This window comes from Bombina bombina, chromosome 3 (genome assembly GCF_027579735.1).
Source record: "Bombina bombina isolate aBomBom1 chromosome 3, aBomBom1.pri, whole genome shotgun sequence".
Classification (NCBI taxonomy): Eukaryota; Metazoa; Chordata; class Amphibia; order Anura; family Bombinatoridae; genus Bombina; species Bombina bombina.
In genome coordinates this window covers 203,394,186-203,421,087 of record NC_069501.1, presented here as the reverse complement: position 1 = coordinate 203,421,087, position 26,902 = coordinate 203,394,186, and the positions used below count along the sequence as shown (strand labels likewise).

The 26,902-nt window shown below is 37.3% G+C and overlaps 1 protein-coding gene across 2 annotated transcripts in view; it reads left to right on the top strand.

Annotated features, from left to right (window-relative positions):
• Nucleotides 1-26,902, top strand: part of CTPS2 (CTP synthase 2) — a 721,417-nt gene that overhangs the window by 25,672 nt on the left and 668,843 nt on the right. For both annotated transcript variants that reach the window (XM_053706085.1, XM_053706084.1), the window contains exons 4-5: nucleotides 6,886-6,986; nucleotides 26,216-26,332. In XM_053706085.1, coding sequence (XP_053562060.1) covers nucleotides 6,886-6,986; nucleotides 26,216-26,332 — 218 coding nt within the window. The remainder of the gene's footprint in view (nucleotides 1-6,885; nucleotides 6,987-26,215; nucleotides 26,333-26,902) is intronic.

Genomic DNA, 26,902 nt, shown 5'->3' with positions numbered 1-26,902 from the left:
TTAAGCGTACAAGAATCACCCTTAACTGAGACTCCTTTCAGTGAAGACCCATTACTAAACCAGCAGAGGTCTTTCCAGTTTTGGAGGTAATTTCTCAGATTATTTCTAAGGAATGGGATAAACTGTGTATCTGTGTTTTCTATCTCCAAAGTTCAAGAAGATCTTACCTATTACTGCATCCTTTTCTGAGGTTTGGAAGTTCATTCTACTCGGCTAAGTGGGCCATAATTCCTTTAGAGGGTAGTACCTCTTTTAAGCATCCCAGGGATAGGAAGCTGGGGGTTTGTTTGAGAGAGGCTTTTCTTCAGGCAGGTTTTTCTTTTCAAGCCAGCTATTAGCATTGCCTGTGTGGCAGGTGTGATTACCTTATGGTTTGATTATTTTTTGTAGTTAATCACTGAAGAAACTTCCCTAGAAGAAGTACAGGATCACTTCAGATAACTATAGACAGAAGTAATCTTAAAGGTCTGACTGCACAAAATCATTTTGGAAGTCCGGAGGTTCCTGGAATAAAGAAAAGTAGTCTAAGGCACCTTCATCAACATCTTCCATATCAACATGAAGGTTTGCCCCATGTCAGAGTAATATCTGGTTGGGGGCAGATAGAGCCTTATATAAACAGGCTTGGTCCAAGTCTGTTCAGGACCCTTGGGTTCTAAACATCATCTCAAAGGGTTACAGAATAGGTTTTCAATTCAGGCATCCTTGAGAAAGGTTTATTCTGTCTTATTTTTCCAAAAATCTTTTGAAAGCATCAGTTTTCCTTTAATTAATTCAAGATTTGGAGCAAATGGGGGTGAATGGGCCAGTTCCATTAGACGAACAATGTCAGTGATATTATTAAGATCTTTCATAGTGCCAAAGAAGGAGGGTACTTTCAGACCCATTCTGTATTTGAAGTCTCTGAACAAATTCCTGAGCGTTCCTACCTTTAAAATGGACACAATCTGCACAATCCTACCTTGGTTCCAGAAGGGTCAATTCATGAACCTTATAGATCTGAAGATGCTTTTTAGCACATTCCCATTCACAGAGATATTTTAAAATTTCTGAGGATGTATATTTCGGGACAAGCTCTTTCCCTTGTTCTGGCTCGTCAACATTGGAATATCAATTGTCCAAACAGTTACTTGTGCATAGATTCCAGAGTTTAGTTTCTGGAATGGTTTTAGACTATGTCTCTATGCATCTTTACCTAATGGAGAATTGCAAATGGAAGTGGCAATAGACTTGTGTAGTTCTTAAATTTCGGACCGTCCTGCTATCTCCTTATTCAGTGTTTCATCAAGACAAAGACAAGGCAGTGCAAAGAACTCACTTTGTTTTCTTACCTAAGGTGGTTTCTTCATCAATTATCAATCGAGAGATTGTTTTTCCTTCTTTGTGTCCTTCTACAAATAATTCATAGGAATTTTATTTAGACAATCTAGATGTTATTTTTTAGCATTGGCAATTACTTTAGCTTCTTGTATAATTCGCAAGGCTTACTTGGATCCAGGGAAAGCTTCACCACCTTGAATTATAACTCAGTCTACTAGATCTGTTTCAACATATTAGGGTTTTAGAAATGAAATGTGTACTGAACAAATTTGCAAAGCTGCTAGTTGGTCTTCTCTCTTTACTTTCAAAAAGTTTTATCATTTTAAAGTTTTCACCTCTTTGGAGACTTCGTTTGTCAGGAAGGCTCTCCAGGCAGCAGTGTCTGGTCAATGGTGTGCCTGCTCACTTAGTCCCGCCCAACAGTTTTCAATGGTATTGTGGACTCCACTGCTTATTTTATGGCTATTGGACTCTCTCCACCTTATAAAAGAAAGCTTAATTTATGCTAACCTGATCAGTTCCTTTCTTTCATGGTGGTGAGAGTCCACATAACTCACCCAATATTATTGGCAGTTCTGGCATGCATATCATTACCCTGCTTTGTTCTTCCTACTTTTCTGTTTTCTTCTACTTTTTTGGCTATATGGCAGACTGTGGGGAAGCAGGAAGTGTGAGGAAAACATGCTCTTGTGGTTTTGGGTAATGTTTGCCACCTCCCTGGTGAAGGGAGCGTAATCCCAAATGTTATGGCTTATAGACTCTTACCACCCTGAAAGAAAGAAATTTATCAGGTAGGAATAAATTATCAGCTATATTACGAGTTTTGTGTTATGAGTAAAAAAGCAGCATTATGTCTTATAACGCTGCTTTTTTACTACCGCTGCTATTACGAGTCTTTTTTGGCCTTAACGCAAATTAACTTACGCAATTTGCGTAAAGTCTTTTTTCAATGGGACTTCCATAGCGCCGATATTACAAGCTTTTTCTGGGAGGCCAAAAGTGAGCGGTACAGCCTACCCCGCAAGATTTGTAACGCAAGTCAGTAGTTATGAGTTTTACATTACAAAGCTGTAGCATAAAACTCATAACTAAAGTGTTAAAAAGTACACTAACACCCATAAACTACGTATTAACTCCTAAATCCCACATTGCAAACACTAAAATAAAATTATTAACCCCTAATCTGCCGCTCCCGACATCGCCGTCACTATAATAAACATATTAACCCCTAAACCGCCGTACTCCCGCATCACAAACACTAGTTAAATGTTATTGACCCCTATTCTCTCGCCCCTAGCATCGCCGCTACCTACCTACATTTATTAACCCCTAATCTGCCGTCCCCAACGTCACCGCCACTATACTAAATTTATTAACCCCTAAACCTAAGTCTAACCCTAACACCCCCTAACTTAAATATAATTCAAATAAATCTAAATAAAACTTACAATTATTACCTAAATAATTCCTATTTAAAATGACATACTTACCTATAAAATAAACCCTAAGCTAGTTACAATATAACTAATAGTTACATAGTAGCTAGCTTAGGGTTTATTTTTATTTTATAGACAAGTTTGTATTTATTTTAACTAGGTAGAATAGTTACTAAATAGTTATTAACTATTTACTAACTACCTAGTTAAAATAAATACAAATTTACCTGTAAAATAAAACCTAACCTGTCTTACACTATCACCTAACTTTACACTACAATTAAATCAACTAACTAAATTACACAAAATAAAAAAAGAAATGATCAGATATTTAAACTAATTACACCTAATCTAATAGCCCTATCAAAATAAAAAAGCCCCCCAAAATAAAAAAAACCCTAGCCTAAACTAAACTACCAATAGCCCTTAAAAGGGCCTTTTGCGGGGCATTGCCCCAAAGAAATCAGCTCTTTTACCTGTAAAAAAATACAGTAAAACCCACCACCCACACAACCAAGCCCCCAAATAAAATCCTAACTAAAAAAAAACTTAAGCTCCCCATTGCCATGAAAAAGGCATTTGGATGGGCATTGCCCTTAAAAGGGCATTTAGCTATTTTTCAATTTCCCAAACCCTAATCTAAAACTAAAACCCACCCAATAAACCCTTAGAAAAACCTAACATTAACCCCTGAAGATCGGACATCCATCCTAAACGAAGCCGGGAGAAGTCCTCAGCGAAGCGGCAAGAAGTCCTCAACGAACCCGGGAGAAGTCTTCATCCAAGCCGGCAGAAGTGGTCCTCCAGACGGGCAGAAGTCTTCATCTGGACGGCATATTCTATCTGCATCCATCCGGCACGGAGCGGGTCCATCTTCAAGGCATCGGGCGCGGTTCCTTTAAATGACGTCATCCCAGATGGCGTCCCTTTAATTCCGATAGAATTCTATCAGCCAATCGGAATTAAAGGTGAAAAAATCCTGTTAGCTGATGCAATCAGCCAATAGGATTGAGCTTCAATCCTATTGGCTGATGCAATCAGCCAATAGGATTGAGCTCACATTCTATTGGCTGTTCCAATCAGCCAATAGAATGCAAGCTCAATATGATTTTTTCACCTTTAATTCCGATTGGCTGATAGAATTCTATCGGAATTAAAGGGACGCTATCTGGGATGACGTCATTTAAAGGAACCTTCATTCGTCTTTAGTCGTCGGAAGAAGAGGAAGCTCCACGCCGGATGTCTTGAAGATGGACCCGCTCCGCGCCGGATGGATGAAGATAGAAGATGCCGTCTGGATGAAGACTTCTGCCCATCTGGAGGACCACTTCTGCCGGCTTGGATGAAGACTTCTCCCGGCTTCGTTGAGGACTTCTCCCGGCTTCTTTTAGGATGGATGTCCGGTCTTCAAAACTGTAAGTGGATCTTTAGGGGTTAGTGTTAGGTTTTTTTAAGGGTTTATTGGGTGGGTTTTAGTTTTAGATTAGGGTTTGGGCAATTGAAAAAGAGCTAAATGCCCTTTTAAGGGCAATGGCCATCCAAATGCCCTTTTCAGGGCAATGGGGAGCTTACGTTTTTTTTATTTTGGATTTTATTTGGGGGGTTGGTTGTGTGGGTGGTGGGTTTTACTGTTGGGCCCTTTTAAGGGCTATTGGTAGTTTAGTTTAGGCTAGGATTTTTTTTTATTTTGGGGGGGCTTTTTTTATTTTGATAGGGTTATTAGATTAGGTGTAATTAGTTTAAATATATGATCATTTCTTTTTTTATTTTGTGGAATTTAGAGGGTTTTTTTTGTTGTAATTTAGGTAATTGTATTTAATTTAGGTAATTGATTTAATTGTAGTGTAAGGTTAGGTGTTAGTGTAAGACAGGTTAGGTTTTATTTTACAGGTAAATTTGTATTTATTTTAACTAGGTAGTTAGTAAATAGTTAATAACTATTTAGTAACTATTCTACCTAGTTAAAATAAATACAGGTGGCCCTCGGTTTACGCCGGTTCAATTTGCGCCGTTTCAGAATAACAACCTTTTTTTCAGTCATGTGACTGCTATTGAAAAGCTTTGGAAAGCAATGCACTAATTAAAATAGCCAGGTGGAGCTGTCCGCTTGTTTTGCAGCAAAATTATGCAACTTAACAGCCTTAAATTGATCTGTGTACACAGATCAGACCAGATCTATCAAGCAAAATTTAGCAGGCACTTCCCTATTATTTTCCTGTACAGCAGCTTGAGGTGAGGGTGCCTAACTGCTTATTAATCACTGCAGATTGAAATGCATAGAATAGGTGCAGACCCAATATTATATAACAATGCAGAGAACTGATTGCAGAAAAATACAAGTAAAAAAAGTTTTTGTTTATTAAACTTAGTTTGATGATGATGCAGTCTGTTGTGTAATTATTTTATTAGGTGATATTTAGCAAATGTTTTTTGTTAATTAAACTTAGTTTGATACAATCTATATTATTAGGTTTATAATGCTGTTTAGCATTTAAAGTTTTCATTTCAAAGCTTTAAAAATAATGTATTTGGTGTTACTTATGACAATTTTGAGAGGGGCCTGGAACCTAACTCCCTCACTTCCCATTGACTTACATTATAAACTGGGTTTCAATTTACAATGGTTTTGATTTGCAACCATTCCTCCTGGAACCTAACCCCGGCGTAAACTGAGGGCTACCTGTACAAACTTGCCTGTAAAATAAAAATAAACCCTAAGCTAGCTACTATGTAACTATTAGTTATATTGTAGCTAGCTTAGGGTTTATTTTATAGGTAAGTATTTAGTTTTAAATAGGAGTTATTTAGGTAATAATTGTAAGTTTTATTTAGATTTATTTGAATTATATTTAAGTTAGGGGGTGTTAGGGTTAGACTTGGGTTTAGGGGTTAATAAATTTAGTATAGTGGCGGCGACGTTGGGGGTGGCAGATTAGGGGTTAATAAATGTAGGTAGGTGGTGGCGATGTTAGGGGCGGTAGATTAGGGGTTAATAATATTTAACTAGTGTTTGTGATGCGGGAGTGAGGCAGTTTAGGGTTAATATGTTTATTATAGTGGCGGCGACATTGGGGGCGGCAGATTAGCGGTTAATAAGTGTAGGTAGGTTGCGGCAACATTGGGGGCAGGAGATTAGGGGTTAATAAGTATAATGTAGGTGTCGGCGGTGTTGGGGGCAGCAGATTAGGGGTTAATAAGTATAATGTAGGTGGCGGCGATGTCGGGCGGCAGATTAGGGGTTAATAAATATAATGTAGGTGTCTGCTATGTCGGGGGCGGCAGATTAGGGGTTAATAAGTGTAAGATTAGGGGTGTTTAGACTCAGGGTTTATGTTAGGGTGTTAGGTGTAAACATAAATTTAGTTTCCCCATAGGAATCAATGGGGCTGCGTTATGGAGCTTTACGCTGCTTTATTGCAGGTGTTAGGCTTTTTTTCAGCCGGCTCTCCACATTGATGTCTATGGGGAAATCATGCACGAGCACGTAAAACCAGCTCACTGCTGCCTTAAGCAGCGCTGGTATTGGAGGGCGGTATGGAGCTCAATTTTTCTCTACGCTCACTTCGTGCCTAATAACGCCGGGTTTCTGAAAACCTGTAATACCAGCACTGTAGGAAAGTGAGTGGTGACAATAACGTGCAAATTAGAACCGCAAAACTCGTAATCTAGCCGTATGTTTTTTTATAATATTGGTTAATACTTCTGCAAACCACATGAAAATAAATACTAGAAGATCAACAGCTACTAGAATTAGCTAACAGCAAGCCTAGTTTTTAAATACCATGAATGTTTTGATTGTGGTGCACATTAATAAAATTTCTATAATCTGCTCAGCTGCAATTTTGCTTAGTACAGCTTTAGGTTGTAAATCACACACTGCCAGCAATAAACTGACATTTTAGAAATTTGAATTGTGCATAATACATTTGTTTGCTCATTTTAACGGTAACAATGACTTTAATTGCACCTGTGCTGATAAAATGAAGGTATTGTATGGAGACTGGTTAGAGAATAATAGCTGACAGAAATAAGCAGTAATAGGATTTACATTACCAATATGATTGTGAGTGCCTTGGCTCTATAATAGTCTTTTACTTATCTAAGGTACCCTATTTTCTTTGTTTTCTAGTGGTTCCACACATTACAGATGCCATCCAGGAATGGGTAATGAATCAAGCAAAGGTTCCTGTGGACAGAGATCAACAAGAACCACAAATATGTGTGATTGAGGTAAGTAAGAAATGTTGCTCTCTACAAACCATTTCACCCTTTGACTTTGAAGTATGTTTTCGTATATATTAATAATTTTTGCTGTTTCCCCACTTCATGTTCTTCATTTTCTATCACATATTGTGGCTTCCATGCAATACAATCAGTTGGATATGCAAACACGTTACATACCACCCTGGTAGTTACCTGGGATGCTCTAAAGCATTGTTTCTCAGGACCCTTAACAGGCCAGATATTCATTATATCTTAACTAGAGCACAGCTGAAATAATCAGCTGATCAGTTACCATGGTTACTAACTGGCTCTCATCCTCCAGATGATTATTTCACCTGCGCTCTAGTTTAGATATTATTAAACGTTGGCCTGTTAAAGGGACATAATACTCATATGCAGTATAACTGTAAAAATCTGACAGGAAAATAGCGCCTGAGCATCTCTATGTAAAAAAGGAAGATATTTTACCTCACAATCTCCTCAGCTCAGCAGAGTAAGTTCTGTGTAAAAAGTTATACTCAGCTGCTGCCCAGCTGCAGGTAAAAAAAAAATTAACAAATGAACAGCAGCCAATCAGCATCAACAGTGCTGAGGTCATGAACTCTTTTACTGTGATCTCATGAGATTTGACTTAAAGGGACACTGTAACCAAAATTTTTCTTTTGTGGTTCAGATTGAGCATGAAATTTTAAGCAACTTTCTAATTTACTCCTATTATCAAATTTTCTTCATTCTCTTGGTATCTTTATTTGAAATGCAAGAATGTAAGTTTAGATGCCGGCCCATTTTTAGTGAACAACCTGGGTTGTCCTTGCTGATTGGTGGATAAATTCATCCACCAATAAAAAAGTTCTGTCCAGAGTACTGAAACCAAAAAAAAGCTTAGATGCCTTCTTTTTCAAATAATGATAGCAAGAGAACGAAGAAAAATTGAAAATAGGAGTAAATTAGAAAGTTGCTTAAAATTTCATGCTCAATCTGAATCACGAAAGAAACATTTTGGTTACAGTGTCCCTTTAACTCTCATGATATTTCATAGTAAACTTCCTTTAAACTGAATAGGGAAATAACATGAGAGTGCACAAGGCTCATCCCTTCCGCTGTCCCGGGACAGACATACTGATATGCTGCTTAGAAGTCCTTTACAATGGGAGGTGGCTACTGAGGAACTTTTGAGGTAAAATATCTTTCTTTTTTACATAGAGACGTTCAGGGGATATTTTCTAGTCCGCTTTTTACAGCTATGCTGCATCACTTTCAAGTGTTTCAACATTTGGGTATTATGGCCCTTAAGGGTCCTGAGGACTGGAGTTGAGAAACAATGCACTAAAGAAAAGGACTGAACCTCTGTCCTCTGTACACTTTTTGCTGTTTGCAAATTGGAACCTCTGGAAAGCAGCTTCTATCAGGCATTTCCAGTATTAATATGGCTGCACCTAACATTGCTAATCATTGCTATGTGTGAAATCAAATACAAATTAGAGTTTAACACGTTTCCTATACATTATTTTGCTTGAAGACACGCATGCTAGTATACTACTGCTGGCATAAATGACCTATTGCATTGACTCACAGCTAATGGAAGTGGAATACATTCACACAAAAAAAAACACTGCAAGGCGCATAGGGCAGATTACGAGTGGAGTGCGAATGTTTGTGCAAGCGATATCGGGTTTTCATGATAGTTTGCGAGCAGGTTATCATTTTTATTAGATGGTGTTATGAGTGTAACTGTACTTTGTAATGCATTTTTTATGTTTTTTGTGACACTTTTTTGTTTTGCAAAACAGTTAACCAGAGCTCTGTGGGCGCGGTAATCATTCTAGCTTGATAGTAATCACGTTTACTTTCAACTCGTAATACCAGCAATAAGCCCCACAAGCGCAAACCCCTGGGATAAACCCCTTATCACTCACACACAAACGTTTGCGCTCCACTCGTAATCTGGTTCTATTCATGTCTGACTTTATATTTAATTTTTTTGTATCTTAGCCACAATTTAAATTTGTTTGTTTTTTATTGGCTATATATAATGCCCTACTTAATTGCATGATCCTGCTCTTCAAATCTAGAGATGCTTGGATTGTCCCTAAGTGAACAACAGAGATAATTATAGGATTTTTAATTGATTGAGTTCTGGCGCATGAATAGCAAAGGAACAAACTACTTCATTGCGCTCTTCAGTATAAAGTACCTTACTCTGTGATCAGCACTTCTTGTACTCCTCGAGCCTAGACACGATCTGATTGGTGTGCATGAGAACATACACAAGTGTACAGTGGGAACTAAGAACGCTCTGAGATTGACTGCTGACTGAGAAGCTGATCTATGTGTTTAAAAGGACAGAGACAAGTATTGCAAAGAACTATTTACTATTGTGTTGCTTGATTGGATATGCCCTTTATGTGCTAGCATTTTCAGTTTGACTTAAAGGGATAGTAAACACAAATCTTATTTTTTAAAAAGATAGATATTCCCTTTATTTACCATACCCCAGTTTTGCATAACCAATACTGTTATAGAAATATACTTTTTACCTCTGTGATTACCTTGTATCTATCTTCTGCAGACAGTCTCCTTATCTCAGATCTTTTGACAGACTTACATTTCAGGCAATTAGTGCTGACTCTTAAAGGGACAGTAAAGTCAAAACTAAACTTTCATGATTCAGATAGGGCATGCAATTTTAAACAACTTTCCAATTTACTTTTATCATCAAATTAGCTTTGTTCCCTTGGTGGCATTTTTGAAAAGCTAAACCTAGCTAGGCTCAAACTGATTTCTAAACCATTGAAAACCGCCTCTTAGCTCAGAGCAATTTGAAAGTTTTTCACATTTAACAGTGTTAGTTCATGTGTTTCATATAGATACCATTGTGCTCACTCCCATGAAGTTATTTAGGAGTCTTCACTGATTGACTACACTGCATGTCTGTCAAAAGCACTTAGATAGGGAGGCTGTCTGCAGAGGCTTAGATACAAAGTAATCACAGAGGTAAAAAGTATATTAATATAACTGTGTTGGTTATGCAAAAATGAGGAATTGGTAATAAAGGGATTATCTGTCTTTTTAAATAAGAAAAATGTTGGTGTATACTGTCCCTTTAAATAACTTCACATGCCTGAGCACAGTGTTATCTATATGAAACACATGAACTAACGCCCTCTAGCGGTGAAAAACTGTCAAATGCAGAGGCGGCCTTCAATGGTTTAGAAATTAGCATTTGAGCCTACCTAGGTTTAGCTTTCAACTAAGAATAACAGGAGAACAAAGTAAATTTGATGATAAAAGTAAATTAAAATGTTGTTTATAATGACATGCCCTAAAAATGAAAGTTTAATTTAGACTTTACTATCCCTTTAACAGCATCCCATCTTCAGAGCCATGGGTTGTGAGCACCGTCAAACATCTTATGTCCTCTATTTTGAGCAGCTGTCTCCCCAGGGTGAAAAATACATTAATAATGATGATGTTTCTAACTGCTTTAGATAAACTAGCACAGAAGGAATATTTATATATTTATGAAAAGAAGTTTTATTTTCTCTGCTGTACTGCTGGCATGCAATAAAATACAATAAAATGTAATTATTCTAACAGTAATACTTACTGAAATGTAGTGTGAGCCTTGGTATGTTCAATGCCGTTGTCCTATTGTGCACAGAAGTCCTTCCATTAACAAAAAAAATGGTGTTGTGCTTTTTTAATCCACTAGAGGGCAAAGTTGCCTTTTAAATATAACAAAGAGGAGACTAAATGAGTTATTTTTTTGTAAACTTGTTTATATGTGTTTTTATTTTAAATTTCAGCCTCCACTGCTTACTTTTTGTGTATTTTGGTGTGACTCATTCGACTAACATTCTATTTTAATACTAAAGAGTATTGTGTGCTTATTATGGATCTCCAAGGAACATTATTACAATATAATCTCTAAAAGCAGTGCAAACTTATTTCTATGGCATTTCTACTGCTTTGTGCTCCTGTTACACGGTCCCAATGTTTCTTGGTAACTTATTATTTTTTTATCTGCCTTTTGCTCTAACCTTGATATAAATCCTGTAGAAAGACGATCACCGAATGCATATTTATCATCATTTATCAGTACTTTCAAGGTGATATTTTTTTCGGATTCATTTTGAATTCTTTCTATAGTCATACACTGAACAGATCCATAAGGATACATTGTTTTTTCTTACAGGAAATTTAATTTATTGCAAAAACAAAGAAATGGAGATATTCCCAGATGTTTTTCTGCATTAAGCCAAAATTGTACTTCTAGTTATAGAAGGGAATTAATGAAGTGATACCTTATTCTGTATCTCTGCTGTATGCATTTTAAATGTTCTTAAAGGAACGTTGTACTGAGAACAATTCTATTGTTTATATAAAGGAGCAGCCTTTAACAAACAATAGTAAGTGAGAGCTGTTACTAATAGAGTAGTATCAGTTGTATACTTTCTACTAATGGTCACTGGCTGATAAGACCAAATCAGGAGAGTAACATGAGCTAAAATTACTCTCTGTTACATATTATGAATCACCTTGTTTTCGACTACAAACGATCTTTCATTAAATCTTTTTATGGTTTAGCTAACATAAAGCTTAAAGCCAGGCAGAAATCCTAAATGATCAATTTACCATAATATAAAGTACCTCGACATCAGTGTTATTGTTTCAAAGTGGATGAAAGCACTTAAACTACCTTTTATATATGTCCTATTTAATTTGACATCCTCTGCATCAATAGGTGTATTCCCTGCAGGTTCTTACAGTATTGATGTGTTCTCTGTGCTTGAAGTGAGACAAATGTTTTTTTTTTGCAACTTCAAATATATAATACAAGCTTTTTATAGCTTTTGCATTATAGCATTACATGGACAGCATTGGAGTTGATTTTTTTTTGCCCTCCCACCTCTTTCAACTTAAAATATTGGTCTGTTTTAACATACTGATTCTTATACTTCTCCAAGATATACATCTGCTGTTGTACAGTTATTCCTAATGAGCTTTATTTTTTAAGACGATTCACCATTTTAGGTTACCTACCTTGAATTTTTGACTTGTGATACGTAAAACTTTGTTATGAATTTAGTATCCTTTGTCAGTTCATATTACTCATATGTTTTTGCCTGTAAAGTACCTCTATACGTCACAATGTGTATTTTATTATAAGTACTTTGTGTATATCTAAATGATCTTATTAGCCTGTAAAATGGATTACACATATATATTTTTTATTATTTTAAATACCTTTAGTTTTTTTGTAATAATCTTTATATTGTTAGATAATGCTTTGGTATTGCTAAGACATGTTTTCTTTCATAAAGTCCATGAGCCATCACATGTGGGATTATACTCCATTCCACTAGGAGTCAGGCAAAAAATACACAGCATACCAAGCGCTCTTAATCTTCCCACTTCCCTGTTTACCTCAGTGAAGTGAAGTGATTCAATGTCAATGTTGATTGGGCTTCTCAGACTGATATGAAGCCCATTATCCCTCTCTGAGGGACGTGCATAGGACAGAGAGGTGTAAAGTAGTACATTTGGCAGTGAGAGTAATTCTCCCACAGGACTTTGTCACTAGCCTGCCACAGGTGTCGCTGGGATTTATCCTGCAGCCTCCTTCTGTTGGTGCGTTGATATGCTCCTTCCTTAGATCCTGTGGTATTGCATACTACACAGGATGGGCTCCTCTACTGGAAGGTCTCCTGCAGTTGGGTAAGCTTGGTAGAGTGGGTGCTTATAGGTAAGTATGTTCTAGTACACACACAGCCCACAAACTATTAATAAGTACATTATACATGTACTCCATAGCCAGAGGACACACAGTCACTTGTACACACAGTGGTAGGATTAAGAGCACTTTTTTTTTAATATTTATTGGGACACTTAATGTGTATTGAGTTTGAGCTTTACTGTGTACCTTTTTTGAAGGGGCATTTTTCTTTAAGCATACTACTATTTGTATATGCAGGGATGCAAATCTACTATAGCAGCTGTGCTAGCATGGGGTGTCATCTGCTGCACTTATAGTTTTTAATGCTGCAGTGGTCGCAGAGGGGGTTGTTTCTCATTGCTAGGTGGATGCATAGCTAGCAGGTATTTTAACGCTGTTAGTGTTTGTCTCCTTATATATTAGTTAGAGTTTTTGGCGTCCATACCTCCTACTGTTCAGGAGGGTACAACTAAAGAAGATTCAGCCCTCTCCTTTTTTCTCTCATAAGGAAAAGAGGATGTTGGACCTGTTAATAAATTAAACATTGATAATTCATATGAAAGAGAGCTTTTGTCAGATGATCAAGATTCTTTAGTGCAGGAGACAGAGTGCTTTTGTTTCTTTTTAAGCTCTTGAATCTTAGGGGCTTAAGAGCCCATATTTCCTGGGAAAAAGTCTATTAAACAACTTTTGTTTAAACCTCAATCCAAATCTGCTGAGGTATTTTCTTTTCCAGAAGCTGTTTCAGATATTATATCTAAAACATGGAACAAACCTGGTGTTCCTTTTGCACCTTTCATGAAATGTAAAAAGATGTTTCTAGTAACTCAAACAAATATAGCACTTTGGGAAACTATGCCAAAGGTTGACAGGGCTATTTCCACCCTAGCCAAGCTTACTAATATCCCTTTAAAGAAAGCACCTTCTTTAAGGATCAGATGGTCAGGAAGCTTGAGGCTCATCGGCAAGGGCTCCTGTTTAGACCAGAGGTTAGCGTTGCTTGTGTGGAAGGTGCTCTAACCCTGTGGTGTGATTCTTTGTCTGAGATGATATCACAGGAGATTTCTCTTTATGAAATCCAAGACTGCTTTAAGATGATTAAAGTAAAATTATTTTATTTATGAGGTTATTTTGGAAATAACTGCATTAATGCAAATAACACAGCTTTGGCTGTGATTACCAGAAGAACTTTTTGGATAAAATCTTGGTCTGTAGACATGGTATGTAGGGACTTTTACCTCTTCCTTTCAGGGAAAGATTATGTTTGGTCCAGGTCTCAACACCATTATCACCAACGTTACTAGAGTTTTTTTTACAAAATACCTAAAGGCAAGAACTGATTGCCTTATCTTGGCCTCAACTTAGTTTGCAGATCTGATTCAAATGTCTAATTGTCCACCTATAAATCTTCTTCTACAGGAAGATTTCTTGTCTTAAGGTCTGTTTTTTCATCAATAACTAAAGACTCTGAATTTAACAGCTTTGATATTGAATGCTTGATTTTAAGTCAGAGAGGTTTCTCTGATTCAGTCATTGACACACTTATTCAAGTCAGGTAGCCCGTGATTAGAAAGTTTTACCAAAAGATTCGGATCACCTTTTTTCTTGGTGTGGTCATAAGAGTTTGGTTGGAAATTTTTTGTTAATTTCTTGAGTTCTTCAGTTTCGTAGAGAAGGGGTTTTTCGGCAAGTTCCTTAAAGGGTCAAATTCCAGCTCTTTCTGTTCGCTATCATAATATAACTAAGTTGATTGAAATTCAAGATTTCATTCAGGCTTTGGTTAGGATTCAACCTGTGTTTAAACCAGTATCTCCTCCTTGGAATTTTTAAATTCAGCTCTAAGAGTTTTGCAGGATATTCAGCTTCTGTCCATAAAGGTGTTGGTCCTTCTAGTTATTTTTTCAATGTAAAGATTTTCAGAATTATCTGCTTTGTCATGTGATCATCCTTATTTTATCTTTCATCAAGATAAGGCAGTTTATTATGGTTTTCTACCTAAGGTGGTTTATTCAGACACATCATTATTCCCTCATTATGTCCAGCTCCTAAAAATTCTAAAGAACGTCTTATGGATAACTTGGACATGGTGAGGGCTCTGAAGATTTATTTAGGATTTGTGTAAATATTTATCTTCATCCTGTAGTCGTCTGACCTTGTAAGGGTCAGAAGACTACAGCAATTTCTCTAGCTTCTTGGCTACAGCATTTAATTAGAAAGTCTTACTTAGTTGTGGGGAAAACTCCTCTTAAGAGTATTACAGCTCATTCTGTTATGTCAGCTTCCACTTCTTAGCCTCTTAGTAATTTTTTTTTAATAGAACAAATTTGCAGTGTCTTGTACTTAGTATGCATGGATTTAACTTCATATCCCACCCATTTTCATAGTGATCTCATAGACTTCATAGCTTAGGTATTAGATCCCTCATGTGGTGGCTTGTGGACTCTCACCACCTTATGAAAGAAAACAAAATTTGTGCTTTCTTGATAAATTAATTTATTTTACAGTGGTCAGAGTCCATTCATTTTTATATTCAGTTGGCGATAGTTTTAGTTTGCATTCTATTAACCCTGCTTTGTCATTTCCTTTTTTTTTTTATTACTCTTCTTTTCTCGGCTATATCTTAGACTGAGATATACAGGGAAGTTGGAGGGATTAAAAGCTCTTGTTATGTTGTTTTTTTTTTGCCTGCCTCCTAGTGAACTGGGGAATCCCTGGGGAAGCCTGTGACATGTGTCACGCAAAGCTTTATTAAAGGCTGTTTATATAATAGAGATTATATTGTTTAATTCATTGAATTTCTAAAATGTATTATGCAGCCTCATATGTGAGACAAAATGTCCAGTGTTTTGGATCCCAGGCACATCTAATCCTTCCCTACTGTAGGCAAAATTCAATTTTCATGATTCTGATAGGGCATGTAATTTTAAACAACTTTCCAATTTACTTTTATCATCAAATTTGCTTTATTCTCTTGGTATTCTTAGTTTAAAGCTAAACCTAGGTAGGGCCATATGCTAATTTCTAAGCCCTTAAAGGTAGCCTCAAATCTCACTGAATTTTGACAGTTTTTCACTGCTAGACAGCGCTAGTGCATGTGTGCTATATAGATGTATATACCTATGCGTCAGAACTGATTTGGCTAAAATACAAGTCTGTCAAAAGAACTGAGATAAGGAGGCAGTCTGCAGAGGCTTAGATACAAGGTAATCACAGAGGTAAAAATTATCTATACTATAATCTCGTTTGTAATGCGTCAGTCACCGTCGCCAGTTGCGCACGCATCCTCTAAAGAATGTTGGCTGCGCAAGGCAGGGTGGTGAAAGAATCCACAACAGGTAGATTCTTTCACCACCCTGCCATTTTTGGAATCCACCTGGATGCAGCTTAAGCAAAAAAAGCTTTATAAAAAATAAATATGCAACCGCCCACACGAAATAACGAAAAAGCAAATAACATAATTAAAATATTAACCCCTAAACCGCCAACCCCCACATCACAATAAACATAATTAACCTATTAACCCCTAAACGACAACCCCCCACATCGCAATAAACCTAATTAACCTATTAACCCCTAAACCTGCCAACCACCTACATTGCAATAAACCAAATTAACCTATTGAGAAGCATAAAAAATGCAGAGAACCTCAAGGCAGGGAAAACTCTTTGCTTTATTCCGAAATAGATTGGAACAACAAGAAAAAGCATTAAAAGCTTTATAAAACAAACAGCATTCTCTCAGTCAATCTGACGCGTTTTGGCTACACAGCCTTAGTCGTAGATACCACTGTAGTGCTCATGGGTGTTTAAATAGCACTGTGATTGGATTGATTGACAGAAGCTGCAAACACTCACTGCTAATTAGTGTGTCAATACTTGTTAGACTGGGGATTACCATGACAACCTTAGTAACACAAGTCTCAAATTCCCTTTTCAATGAATTCTTATAAACACATAAATATAATTAAACAATCACAATACAGCCATTTAGTGGGCAATAGAGTATATATAATGTGAGTGTAATAATATGGCATATTAAAAGAATATTTTTAATCGGTACATGGGCACAAGGTTGTCAAATGGGAGATAGTATACAGATTCTGTTACTGCTAACAGTTAAATGCGTTTCCAAAAGTTAATAATGTCACCATCTATGTTCAGTCCAAGTGGTCTCCTAGTTCTAAGGAGAAAAATCCAGAACGCTTCCCTATATAAGAGTTTGGCCATTCTGTCTCCACCCCTTGGACCACCATGTATACGCTCAATAAAATACGATTGGGAAGTGCTGACATCTTTGTTATGTTAAAAAATAAAGTGACGTGCCAAGTCTGAGCAATCAGATCCATGCTAAATGTTGTTGAGATGCTCTCTAATGCGTGAGCGCGCCTCTCTTGAGGTACACCCAACATATTGCAGCTTACTTTGAGAGCATTCTGCTACATATTCTACAAACTTGGTACGGCAATTAGTACATTCTGTCATGTTAAAAACCTTTTGGGTCACACAAGATTGAAAAATCTTAGTAGATTTGGTATGGCTGCAGGCTATACATTTAGTGTAGTGACAGTTGTAGTGTCCCTTAGTGCTAAGCCAGCTACTGATTGTTGTTATCTTTTTCTTAATCATACTAGGTGCTAGAATGTTACCAAGAGTGCGTCCTCTTTTAGAAACAAAATTGCACCCCCTAGACACAAAGTTTTTTAAGCTAATTAACCTATTATCCACTAAACCGCCAAACCCCCACGTCGCAATAAACCTAATTAACCTATTAACTCATAAACCGCCAACCCCCAACAACGCAAATAACTCATGGCTAGATTACGAGTTTTGCGTTATGAGCAGCTCGGTGCTAACTTGCAAGTTATTTCCACCACTCACCTCCCTATAGGTCTGCTATTACAGGTTTGCAAAAACCCGGCGTTAGCAAGCAATATGGCAGCGTTGAGCTCCATTGAGCTGCATACCACACCTAACTACCAGCGCTGCTTTGAGGTGGTTTTACGTACTCGTGCACGATTTCCCCATAGACATCAATGGGGAGAGCCGGCTAAAAAAGCCTAACACCTGCAATAAAGGAGCCTAAAGCTCCGTAACGAAGCCCCATTGATTCCTATGGGGAAAGAAAAGTTATGTTTACACCTAACACCCTAACATAAACCCCGAGTCTAAACACCCCTAATCTGCCGCCTCCGACATCGCTGACACCTACATTACACTTATTAACCCCTAATATGCCGCCACCTACATTACAGTTATTAACCCCTAATCTGCTGCCCCAACATCGCCGCCACCTATCTACACTTATTAACCCCTAATTTGCCGCCCCCAACGTCGCCGCCACTATACTAGAGTTATTAAGCCTAACCCTAAGTCTAACCCTAACACCACTAACTTTAACATAATTAAAATAAATCTAAATAAAAATTACAATTAATACCTAAATAATTCCTATTTAAAACTAAATACCTGTAAAATAAACCCTAAGCTAGCTACAATATAACTAATAGTTACATTGTAGCTATTTTAGGTTTTATTTTTATTTCACAGCTAAGTTTGTATTTATTTTAACTAGGTAGACTAGTTAGTAAATAGTTATTAACTATGTACTAACTACCTAGTTAAAATAAATACAAATTTACCTGTAAAATAAAACCTAACCTGTCTTACACTAACACCTAACATTACACTACAATTAAATCAATTACATGAATTAAATACAATTAACTAAATTACACAAAATAAAAAAGAAATTATCAAATATTTAAACTAATTACACCTAATCTAATAGCCCTATCAAAATAAAAAAGCCCCCCCAAAATAAAAAAAACCCTAGCCTAAACTAAACTGCCAATAGCCCTTAAAAGGGCTTTTTGCAGGGCATTGCCCCAAAGAAATCAGCTCTTTTACCTGTAAAAAAAAAATACAACAACCCCCCAACAGTAAAACCCACCAACCACACAACCAAACTCCCCCAATAAAATCCTATCTTAAAAACCTAAGCTCCCCATTGCCCTGAAAAGGGCATTTGGATGGGCATTGCCCTTAATAGGGCATTTAGCTCTTTACCATTGCCCAAAGTTCCTAATCTAAAAATAAAACCCACCCAATAAACCCTTAAAAAAACCTAACACTAACCCCCGAAGATCCACTTACAATTTTTAAAGACCGGACATCCATCCTCATTAAGCCGGGAGAAGTCTTCATCCAACCAGGCAGAAGTCCTCAACAAAGCCGGGAGAAGTCTTCATCCAAGCGGCAAGAAGTGGTCCTCCAGGTTGGCAGAAGTCTTCATCCAGACGGCATCTTCTATCTTCATCCTTTCTACGCGGAGCGGCTCCATCTTCAAGACATCCGGAGCGGAGCATCCTCTTCTGTTGATGGCTACTGAAGAATGAAGGTTCCTTTAAGCGACATCATCCAAGATGGTGTCCCTTGAATTCCGATTGGCTGATATAATTCTATCAGCCAATCGGGATTAAAGTTGAAAAAATCCTGAGCTTCAATCCTATTGGCTGATCCAATCGAGGGTTAGTGTTAGTTTTTTTTAAGGGTTTATTGGGTGGGTTTTATTTTTAGCTTAGGGTTTGGGTTGAAAAAGAGCTAAATGCCCTTTTAAGGGCAATGCCCATCCAAATACCCTTTTCAGGGCAATGGGGAGCTTAGGTTTTTTTTTTAGATAGGATTTTATTTGGGGGGTTTGGTTGTGTGGGTGGTGGGTTTTACTGTTGGGGGGGTTGTTTGTATTTTTTTTTTACAGGTAAAAGAGCTGATTTCTTTGGGGCAATGCCCCACAAAAGGCCCTTTTAAGGGCTATTGGCAGTTTAGTGTAGGCTAGGGGATTTATTATTTTGAGGGGGCTTTTTTATTTTGATAGGGCTATTAGATTAGGTGTAATTAGTTTAAATATTTGATCATTTCTTTTTTATTTTGTGTAATTTAGTGTTTATTTTTTTTATAATTTAGTTAATTGTATTTAATTAATGTAATTGATTTAATTGTGGTGTAAGGTTAGTTGTTAGTGTAAGACAGGTTAGGTTTTATTTTACAGGTAAGTTTGTATTTATTTTAACTAGATAGTTAATAACTATTTACTAACTAGTCTACCTAGTTAAAATAAATACAAACTTACCTGTGAAATAAAAATAAAACCTAAGATAGATGCATTACAATGTAACTATTAGTTATATTGTAGCTAGCTTAGGTTTTATTTTATAGGTAAGTATTTAGTTTTAAATAGGAATTATTTAGGTATTAATTGTAATTTTTATTTATATTTATTTTAATTATGTTAAAGTTAGTGGGTGTTAGGGTTAGACTTAGGGTTAGGTTTAGGGGTTAAAAACTTTAGTATAGTGGCTGCGATTTTGGGGGCAGCATATTAGGGGTTAATAACAGTAATGTAGGTTGCAGCGATGTTATGGACAGCAGATTAGGAGTTAATAATATTTAACTAGTGTTTGCGATGCGGGAGTACGGCGGTTTAGGGGTTAATATGTTTATTATAGTGGCGGCGATGTCGGGAGCGGCAGAATAGGGGTTAATAATTTTATTTTAGTGTTTGCAATGCGGGAGGGCCTCGGTTTATGGGTTAATAGGTAGTTTATGGGTGTTAGTGTACTTTTTAGAACTTTAGTTATGAGTTTTATGTTACGGCTTTGTAACATAAAAGCCATAACTACTGACTTTCAGTTTACAGTACAGATCTTGTAGTTATAGGCTGTACCGCTCACTTTTTGCTGGACAGGCAAACTCTTAATACCGCCGCTATGGAAGTCCCATTATTAAAAGGACTTTTTGAAAGCTGCGGTAGTTACGTTCAGTTACGGCCAAAAAAGTGTGCGGTACAGACCTGCAAGACTCGTAATACCAGCGGTAGTGAAAAAGCATCGTCATGAAGCTTTTTCACTCATAATGCAAAACTCATAATCTAGTCGTCATTTAATTACTAAGCCCCCTAACCTAACGCTCCCTAAATTAACCCCAATACTAAATTAAAATAAAAATAAAAAATCCTAAGATTAATTTAAAAATAAAACCTAACATTAAATTACAAAAAATGTATCTAAAATTACAAAAAATAAAAAAGTCTAAAAATACAGAAAAAAATAAACAAAATTATCAAAAGTAAAAAAAATTAAACCTAATCCCTATGAAAATAAAAAAGCCCCCCAAAATAAAAACACCACCTAATCTAAACTAAACTACCAATAACCCTTAAAAGGGCCTTTTGTAGGGCATTGCCCTAAGTTAAACAGCTCTTTTACATGTAAAAAATACTAAGTCCCCCCTAACAGTAAACCCCCCCCACCCACCAAACCCCCCAAAATAAAAAAAACCTAACTCTAAAAAAACCTAAACTACCCATTGCCCCTATAGGGGCATTTGTATGGGCATTGCCCTTAAAAGGGCAATCCGCTCTTTTACAGCCCAAAAAACTCCTAATCTAAAAAAAAAGCCATTCAAAAAAATAAAAAGTTTAAGACTAAGCCCCAAATAGGTAGTCACCATTTTCTGAAGTCCGGCGGAGAAGGTATTCTTCCCTGCGGCTCCATCATCTTCTATCTTCATCCGGAGCAAAGGCGGCACTATGTGGAGCTGGCTTCCCAGATGCGCGGATCCTCAGCGGCGGTCCTCAGCGGTGGTTCTCAGCGGGGGTCTTCAGAGGCGGCGGTCCAAAGCGGCGTGGAGGCTCCTCTTCATGCGATCGTCCGCCTCACACTGAAGATTGAATGTAAGGTACCCCATTTTTATTGGGGTACCTTGCATTCCTATTGGTAGAAATTTTGAAATCAGCCAATAGGATGAGAGCTACTGAAATTTTATTGGCTAATTTGAACAGCCAATAGGATTTCATTAGCTCTAATCCTATTGGCTGATTTAAAAATATTAGCCAATAGGAATGCAAGGTACCCCAATTTGAATGCAGTACCTTACATTCAATTTTTAGCGTACGACGGAGATCGGATGAAGAGGAGCTTCCACGCAGCTGAGGACCGCCGCTCCGGATCAGCGAATCAGGGAAGACTGCTCCGCACCTCTGCTCTGCGCCGCCTTCGCTCTGGACAGATGAAGATAGAAGATGATGGAGTCGCCTAGAAGAAGGACTTCACCGCCGGACTTCAGGAACGGTGAGTACCTATTTGGGGCTTTTTCTTTTATTTTTTTTGGGGTTGCTTTTTTTTTTTTTAAGATTAGGGTTTTTGGGGCTGTAAAAGAGCTGATTGCCCTTTTAAGGGCAATGCTCATACAAATGCCCCTTTAGGGGCAATGGGTAGCTTAGGTTTTTTAGACTTAGTTTTTTTATTTTGGGGGGTTGGTTGGGTGGGGGGGGGGTTTACTGTTAAGGGGTAATTGGTAATTTTTATAGGTAAAAGAGCTGCTTAACTTAGGGCTATTGGTAGTTTAGTATTAGATTATGTGGTGTTTTTATTTTGCAGGGGATTTATTTATTTTTTTTAAACAATTTTTATTGAAGTCATAAACAAATGTAACAATAGTGACACATCCAACAACAGTGACAGATAAGAAGAATACAGTGCTAATACAATGATATTGCCAAGTCAACAATACAAATTATGCCAACCTAATATGCATTTATGAGTTTAAAGAGTGGTACTCGATGAGGATTATTAATAGGGTGAAGAAGCTATAATTGGCTAGAGATTTGAAAAAGCAAGAAGGTTGACTAGGCAGTAGGGCTAAATAGAAGGGGCATATAAATCCCGTTTATTAAAGGCATTAGCAAAGAGTTTGGACTATCAAAATTAAGACTTCAGTTTTATATTTTATATAATATATATATTAGAAGTGACCCCGCCTTGTGAAAGATAAACATACCATAAAATATTTATTTAAGAAATATAGAAGCAAGGGGGGGGGGTGGTTTCATGGGATTAGGGGAAGGGGAGATATAGAGTATATTCTCCACATTGCCATAAAGAACATTTATAACGTTATATAATCTAGTAAAAGTGGGGCAAATGTGTATTAGTTTATGTTTGGCCGCTTATGGACCAAATTAGCGGGGAGAGGGGTAAGGGAGTGCAGCGGGCAAGAGCCGCTCAAAGTGGAGTGGGGAAGGGAATGGGGGGCGGAGCCATACAGGACAGGAGAATAGGTAGTGGAGGACTTACTATATAGTTACAAAGGTGGGCTTCAAGGGAAGGACCTGTTTATATAACTAATATGGAGGGGCATAGCTTTATCAGAGTAAAGTAATTAACTAGATAAGGTGTTTCTAGTGCGTATGATAAATCTATACAACCATATAACAATACCTGACTGTCTCCAAGTATTTAAGAGGTAATCAGACCAAACATGCTGGATGTCTGTAATCCTGTGGGTCTCAAGTAGTAAGGTATATTGATATTTATAAATAGTCAGGTCCATCTCAAAGTGTGACTAAATAGAGGGACTCAGAGATAAATTAACTTCCCTTAGTAGCTAGAAAATCTTTGAACATAGTTATAGTTATAGGGCATGTATAGGCGAAGCTTATGGCAATATTATCAGTATATATGATTAAAAAGGATTATCAGTAGGGAGCTTGGTATCTGGTGAAAGCCTAGTAACAGTTGTGGGGGAGAAAGCTGATATAACACATTAGTTTGCTTTAGTGAGTATTATACATAGAATTCTCCCAGAGTCTCCTAAGGAGGGCATCTTACTTAAGTTGGTCTAGAGCTAACCCCCTAAACAACGATGATAGGTGATCTAAAGGTATCAGGGGACTGTCATATGGGCTTACTAATATGTAAATGATGAGCATACAAGCATAGAGATCCCAAAAACTTATTGAGGAGAATTTAAACTCCAATGGACATTAACTAGGCCACGAGTTCCGTTCACAAGAGAGATACAGTAGTAATATATAACAACCTAAAATTGTAAAACTTAATAGTGTGCCTAGGTGCCTTTAAGCTTAAAACTGGAGAAGGGTAGCTTAAGTAGACATAGCAACTTTTGGACTGGCCTGGTACGCCTGTGACTATATTGTGAACTAGTTATATTTTCCACACCCCCCCGACTAGCTAATCTCACTTAGTGATACAACATATAATTACAGGCTTGAGAGAAACATCATGTTGTGAGGTCCCTTAAAAAAAAGAGGCAACGTAAATATTGTAGATATTCCTCATTAGCATATAGTTAGACAGAAATATATGTAGGGTATAATACGTACAAAAATAGCCTTAATAAAACATACTAAACAAAGACTGTGAAACAAACATGTTACTGAACATTAGGGGTATGTAAACTTGAAGAACAGGTATGGGGATAGAAGTATCTCTCATCAACACCTGTCATTCAGAGGAAACATATAAGTGCAGATCCCAAATTTATGCTTGTATGTGCAGTCTATAGTAGAATTACTTAGAATTTTTACGTCTCCTCTTCAACCTATGTCACATAAGACAAGTAAATCAACATTTGAGGTGAGACAGGGAAACATAAATATATCTTAACATTCACTTCTAATCGGTAAACTGTGGATATGATAAGGGGGTACAGACAATAAAACTCCATATTATTGGTTAGCTAAAGCAGATTTAGATAGACCCTGTAGGAATCTGCATAGAAAAGCCTCATAGAGCTGTAAAGTCTTTCTCAACATGAGGGATAAGTCAATAACACTGCACTCTATGTTAATGTAGAAAAGCCTTAAAATATAGTTTGCAGACTAGGCTTGTAGTTTCTATGCAGGAATAGAAATTTTTGAACTCTCACAAGCTCATCATGAATAGTGGGGGTTAAACATTCAGGTACAAGCCTTCCAGCCTACACTAACATAATAGAATATCATCAGAAGGAATGTCTCCACTATTTTCTGTGAGCATAGTGTCTACTAGTTAAAAGTCACTATAAACGCTACAATAAGAAGCAGTTCATCGACCCTGGGAAAGCACACATAGAAAGACCCCATAGCACTGTAAAGTCTTTCCACGCGTGAGGGTTAACATAATAAGGCTAACCTATATCCATTAGTACATAATAGATGTAGAGTTTATCTTGCCCTTCAGCTTTCTTTGGGCCCAATCTACTCGTTGTAAAGGACTGCGGCGTAACCAAGCCAGCCCTCCAGATAAAATGGTGATCTCCCTTCATATATAATGTGCCAACCTGATGTGATATGGATGTGGCATCGACTTCCAGAGGTTGCGCATAATTAGGGCAATCACAACCCGGGCATGATTCCGGTAACAACGGTGCCGATCCTGTCGCATCAATCAATATTCCAGCAGACGCTCCACAAGTGGACTGCTCCGTCTCAGGTTTCCATTCCTCCATCCCACTGCTATAAATGGATTCCGGAGAACTCAGGTGGTAGGTAAAGATCCCTCGATCATGCGGGACCTCCATATCAGCGCCATCGCCGTCTCTCTCAATCTCCTCCTTGCTGTCGGTCATATCTCTCAAAACGAGAGCTGAGGTAAGATGTACAGGATTTGTATCCGAGGTTCGCAACGGGGCAGCTGGCACACGCTCTCCCGTTGATTGCCTCATTTGGGTTTCTCTCTTCCGGCCTTTAGCCTCAGCATACACCCCAGGTTTAAAGATGGTCGACACCACGTGGGTATCCCTAAGGATACAGTGTAGGGCTTCAAACTTTCTAGACATATTTAGCTCAAAATTTAGCAGCATCTTGCCGATAATAGTATTATCTTCCTCCATGGTCATGGAAAAACAAGGCTACAATAGTATATCCAATATAGTTAGAGTCCAGTGCTTGAAGGTATTAGTGCAGTCAGGTTGCTAGGCCACAACTGTTTAGCTTAGTTCACACCAAATTCTTGAGGTAGACCTGCAGCAAAACTGACCCCAAGGCAGTCGACATCAGTAGATTAAAGGTTATTCAACTTTTTAAGTAGTTTCCGTGATGTGGATGGCCAAAATTAACTTTTTAAACCAAAAAGATAGTGGGAGCTCCTCTCAGACACATCTGCTTTCCCTGGACGTTGGCTCCGCCCCCCGAGATTTTTTATTTTTATAGGGGTATTAGTTAAGGTTTACATTTTTTATTTTGGATAATTTGTTTATTTTTTCTGTAATTACCTGTGGGGTTTGTATTTTTTTTTTAACATAGATTGCCCTAAGGGCAGGCTTATCGCCTAGTATTAAAATAATTGTGTTCGTTATACAAAACTGGGTAATGGGTAATAAAGGGATTAGCTATCTTTTTAAACAATAAAAATACTTAAAAGTAGCAAGCTGTTTACAGGATAGTGTGTCTTATTCTGACCTTCTATGCTAATTAATCATTTGTTTTCTGTACTGTGAGAGTTTCTTTATGGACTCTCCTGTTCCTATTGCTTCAGTTGTGATGCACATAGTAAATTACTCGGTGACCTTGAAAATGCTTTTCCATAAAGCCTTCATATATCTTCAAAATGAAATAAAAGATTTATACTTTACATAAGCACAGTAGTTTCTAACATGTATTCAGTGATGTCTTCCTTCACTATAGGTTATTGAACATATTCATTTCAGTGGTGACAAAAGACTGCTTTTGTTTGTTATAGTTAGGTGGCACGATTGGAGACATTGAAGGAATGCCATTTATTGAAGCTTTCAGGCAGTTTCAGTTCAAGGCAACGAGAGAGAATTTCTGCAACATACACGTCAGCCTAGTGCCGCAGGTAGGTGATATCTGCCAGAATAAAATATGTGAGAAAGAATTTACCAGATAGGACACTATTATTTTCTGTCTATTTGAAAAGGATGTATCAATCATCAAGGTTATCTATAATTTATAATACTCTGGAGTCTTGGTCTGTCAACCAAAATAAAAACAGACTATAAACATAAAGGGATATATAACAGTTTGAAATTGTAATATAAAATGTTTAAAGGCACAGTAAAGTTAAAATTAAACTTTAATGATTGAGATAGAGCATGCAGTTTTCAACAGCTATATTTAATGTATTTATATTATCTTTGCTTCATTCTCTTAGTATCCTTTGTTGAAAGGAATACATAAGTAGACTTAGGGGTTAGCAGTGCACTACTTGGAGCTAGCTGGTGACTGGGGGTTGCACACATGCCTCTTGTCATTGACTCACTGACTGTTCAGCTAGCTCTCAGTAGTGCATTGTTTTTTCTTCAACAAAGGATACCAAGACAATGAAGCGAAATTGAAGTATCATATCCCTGTAATGATGTGTACTATTAAAAAATAACACCATATGTTTTCAGGATATATTTTGTTT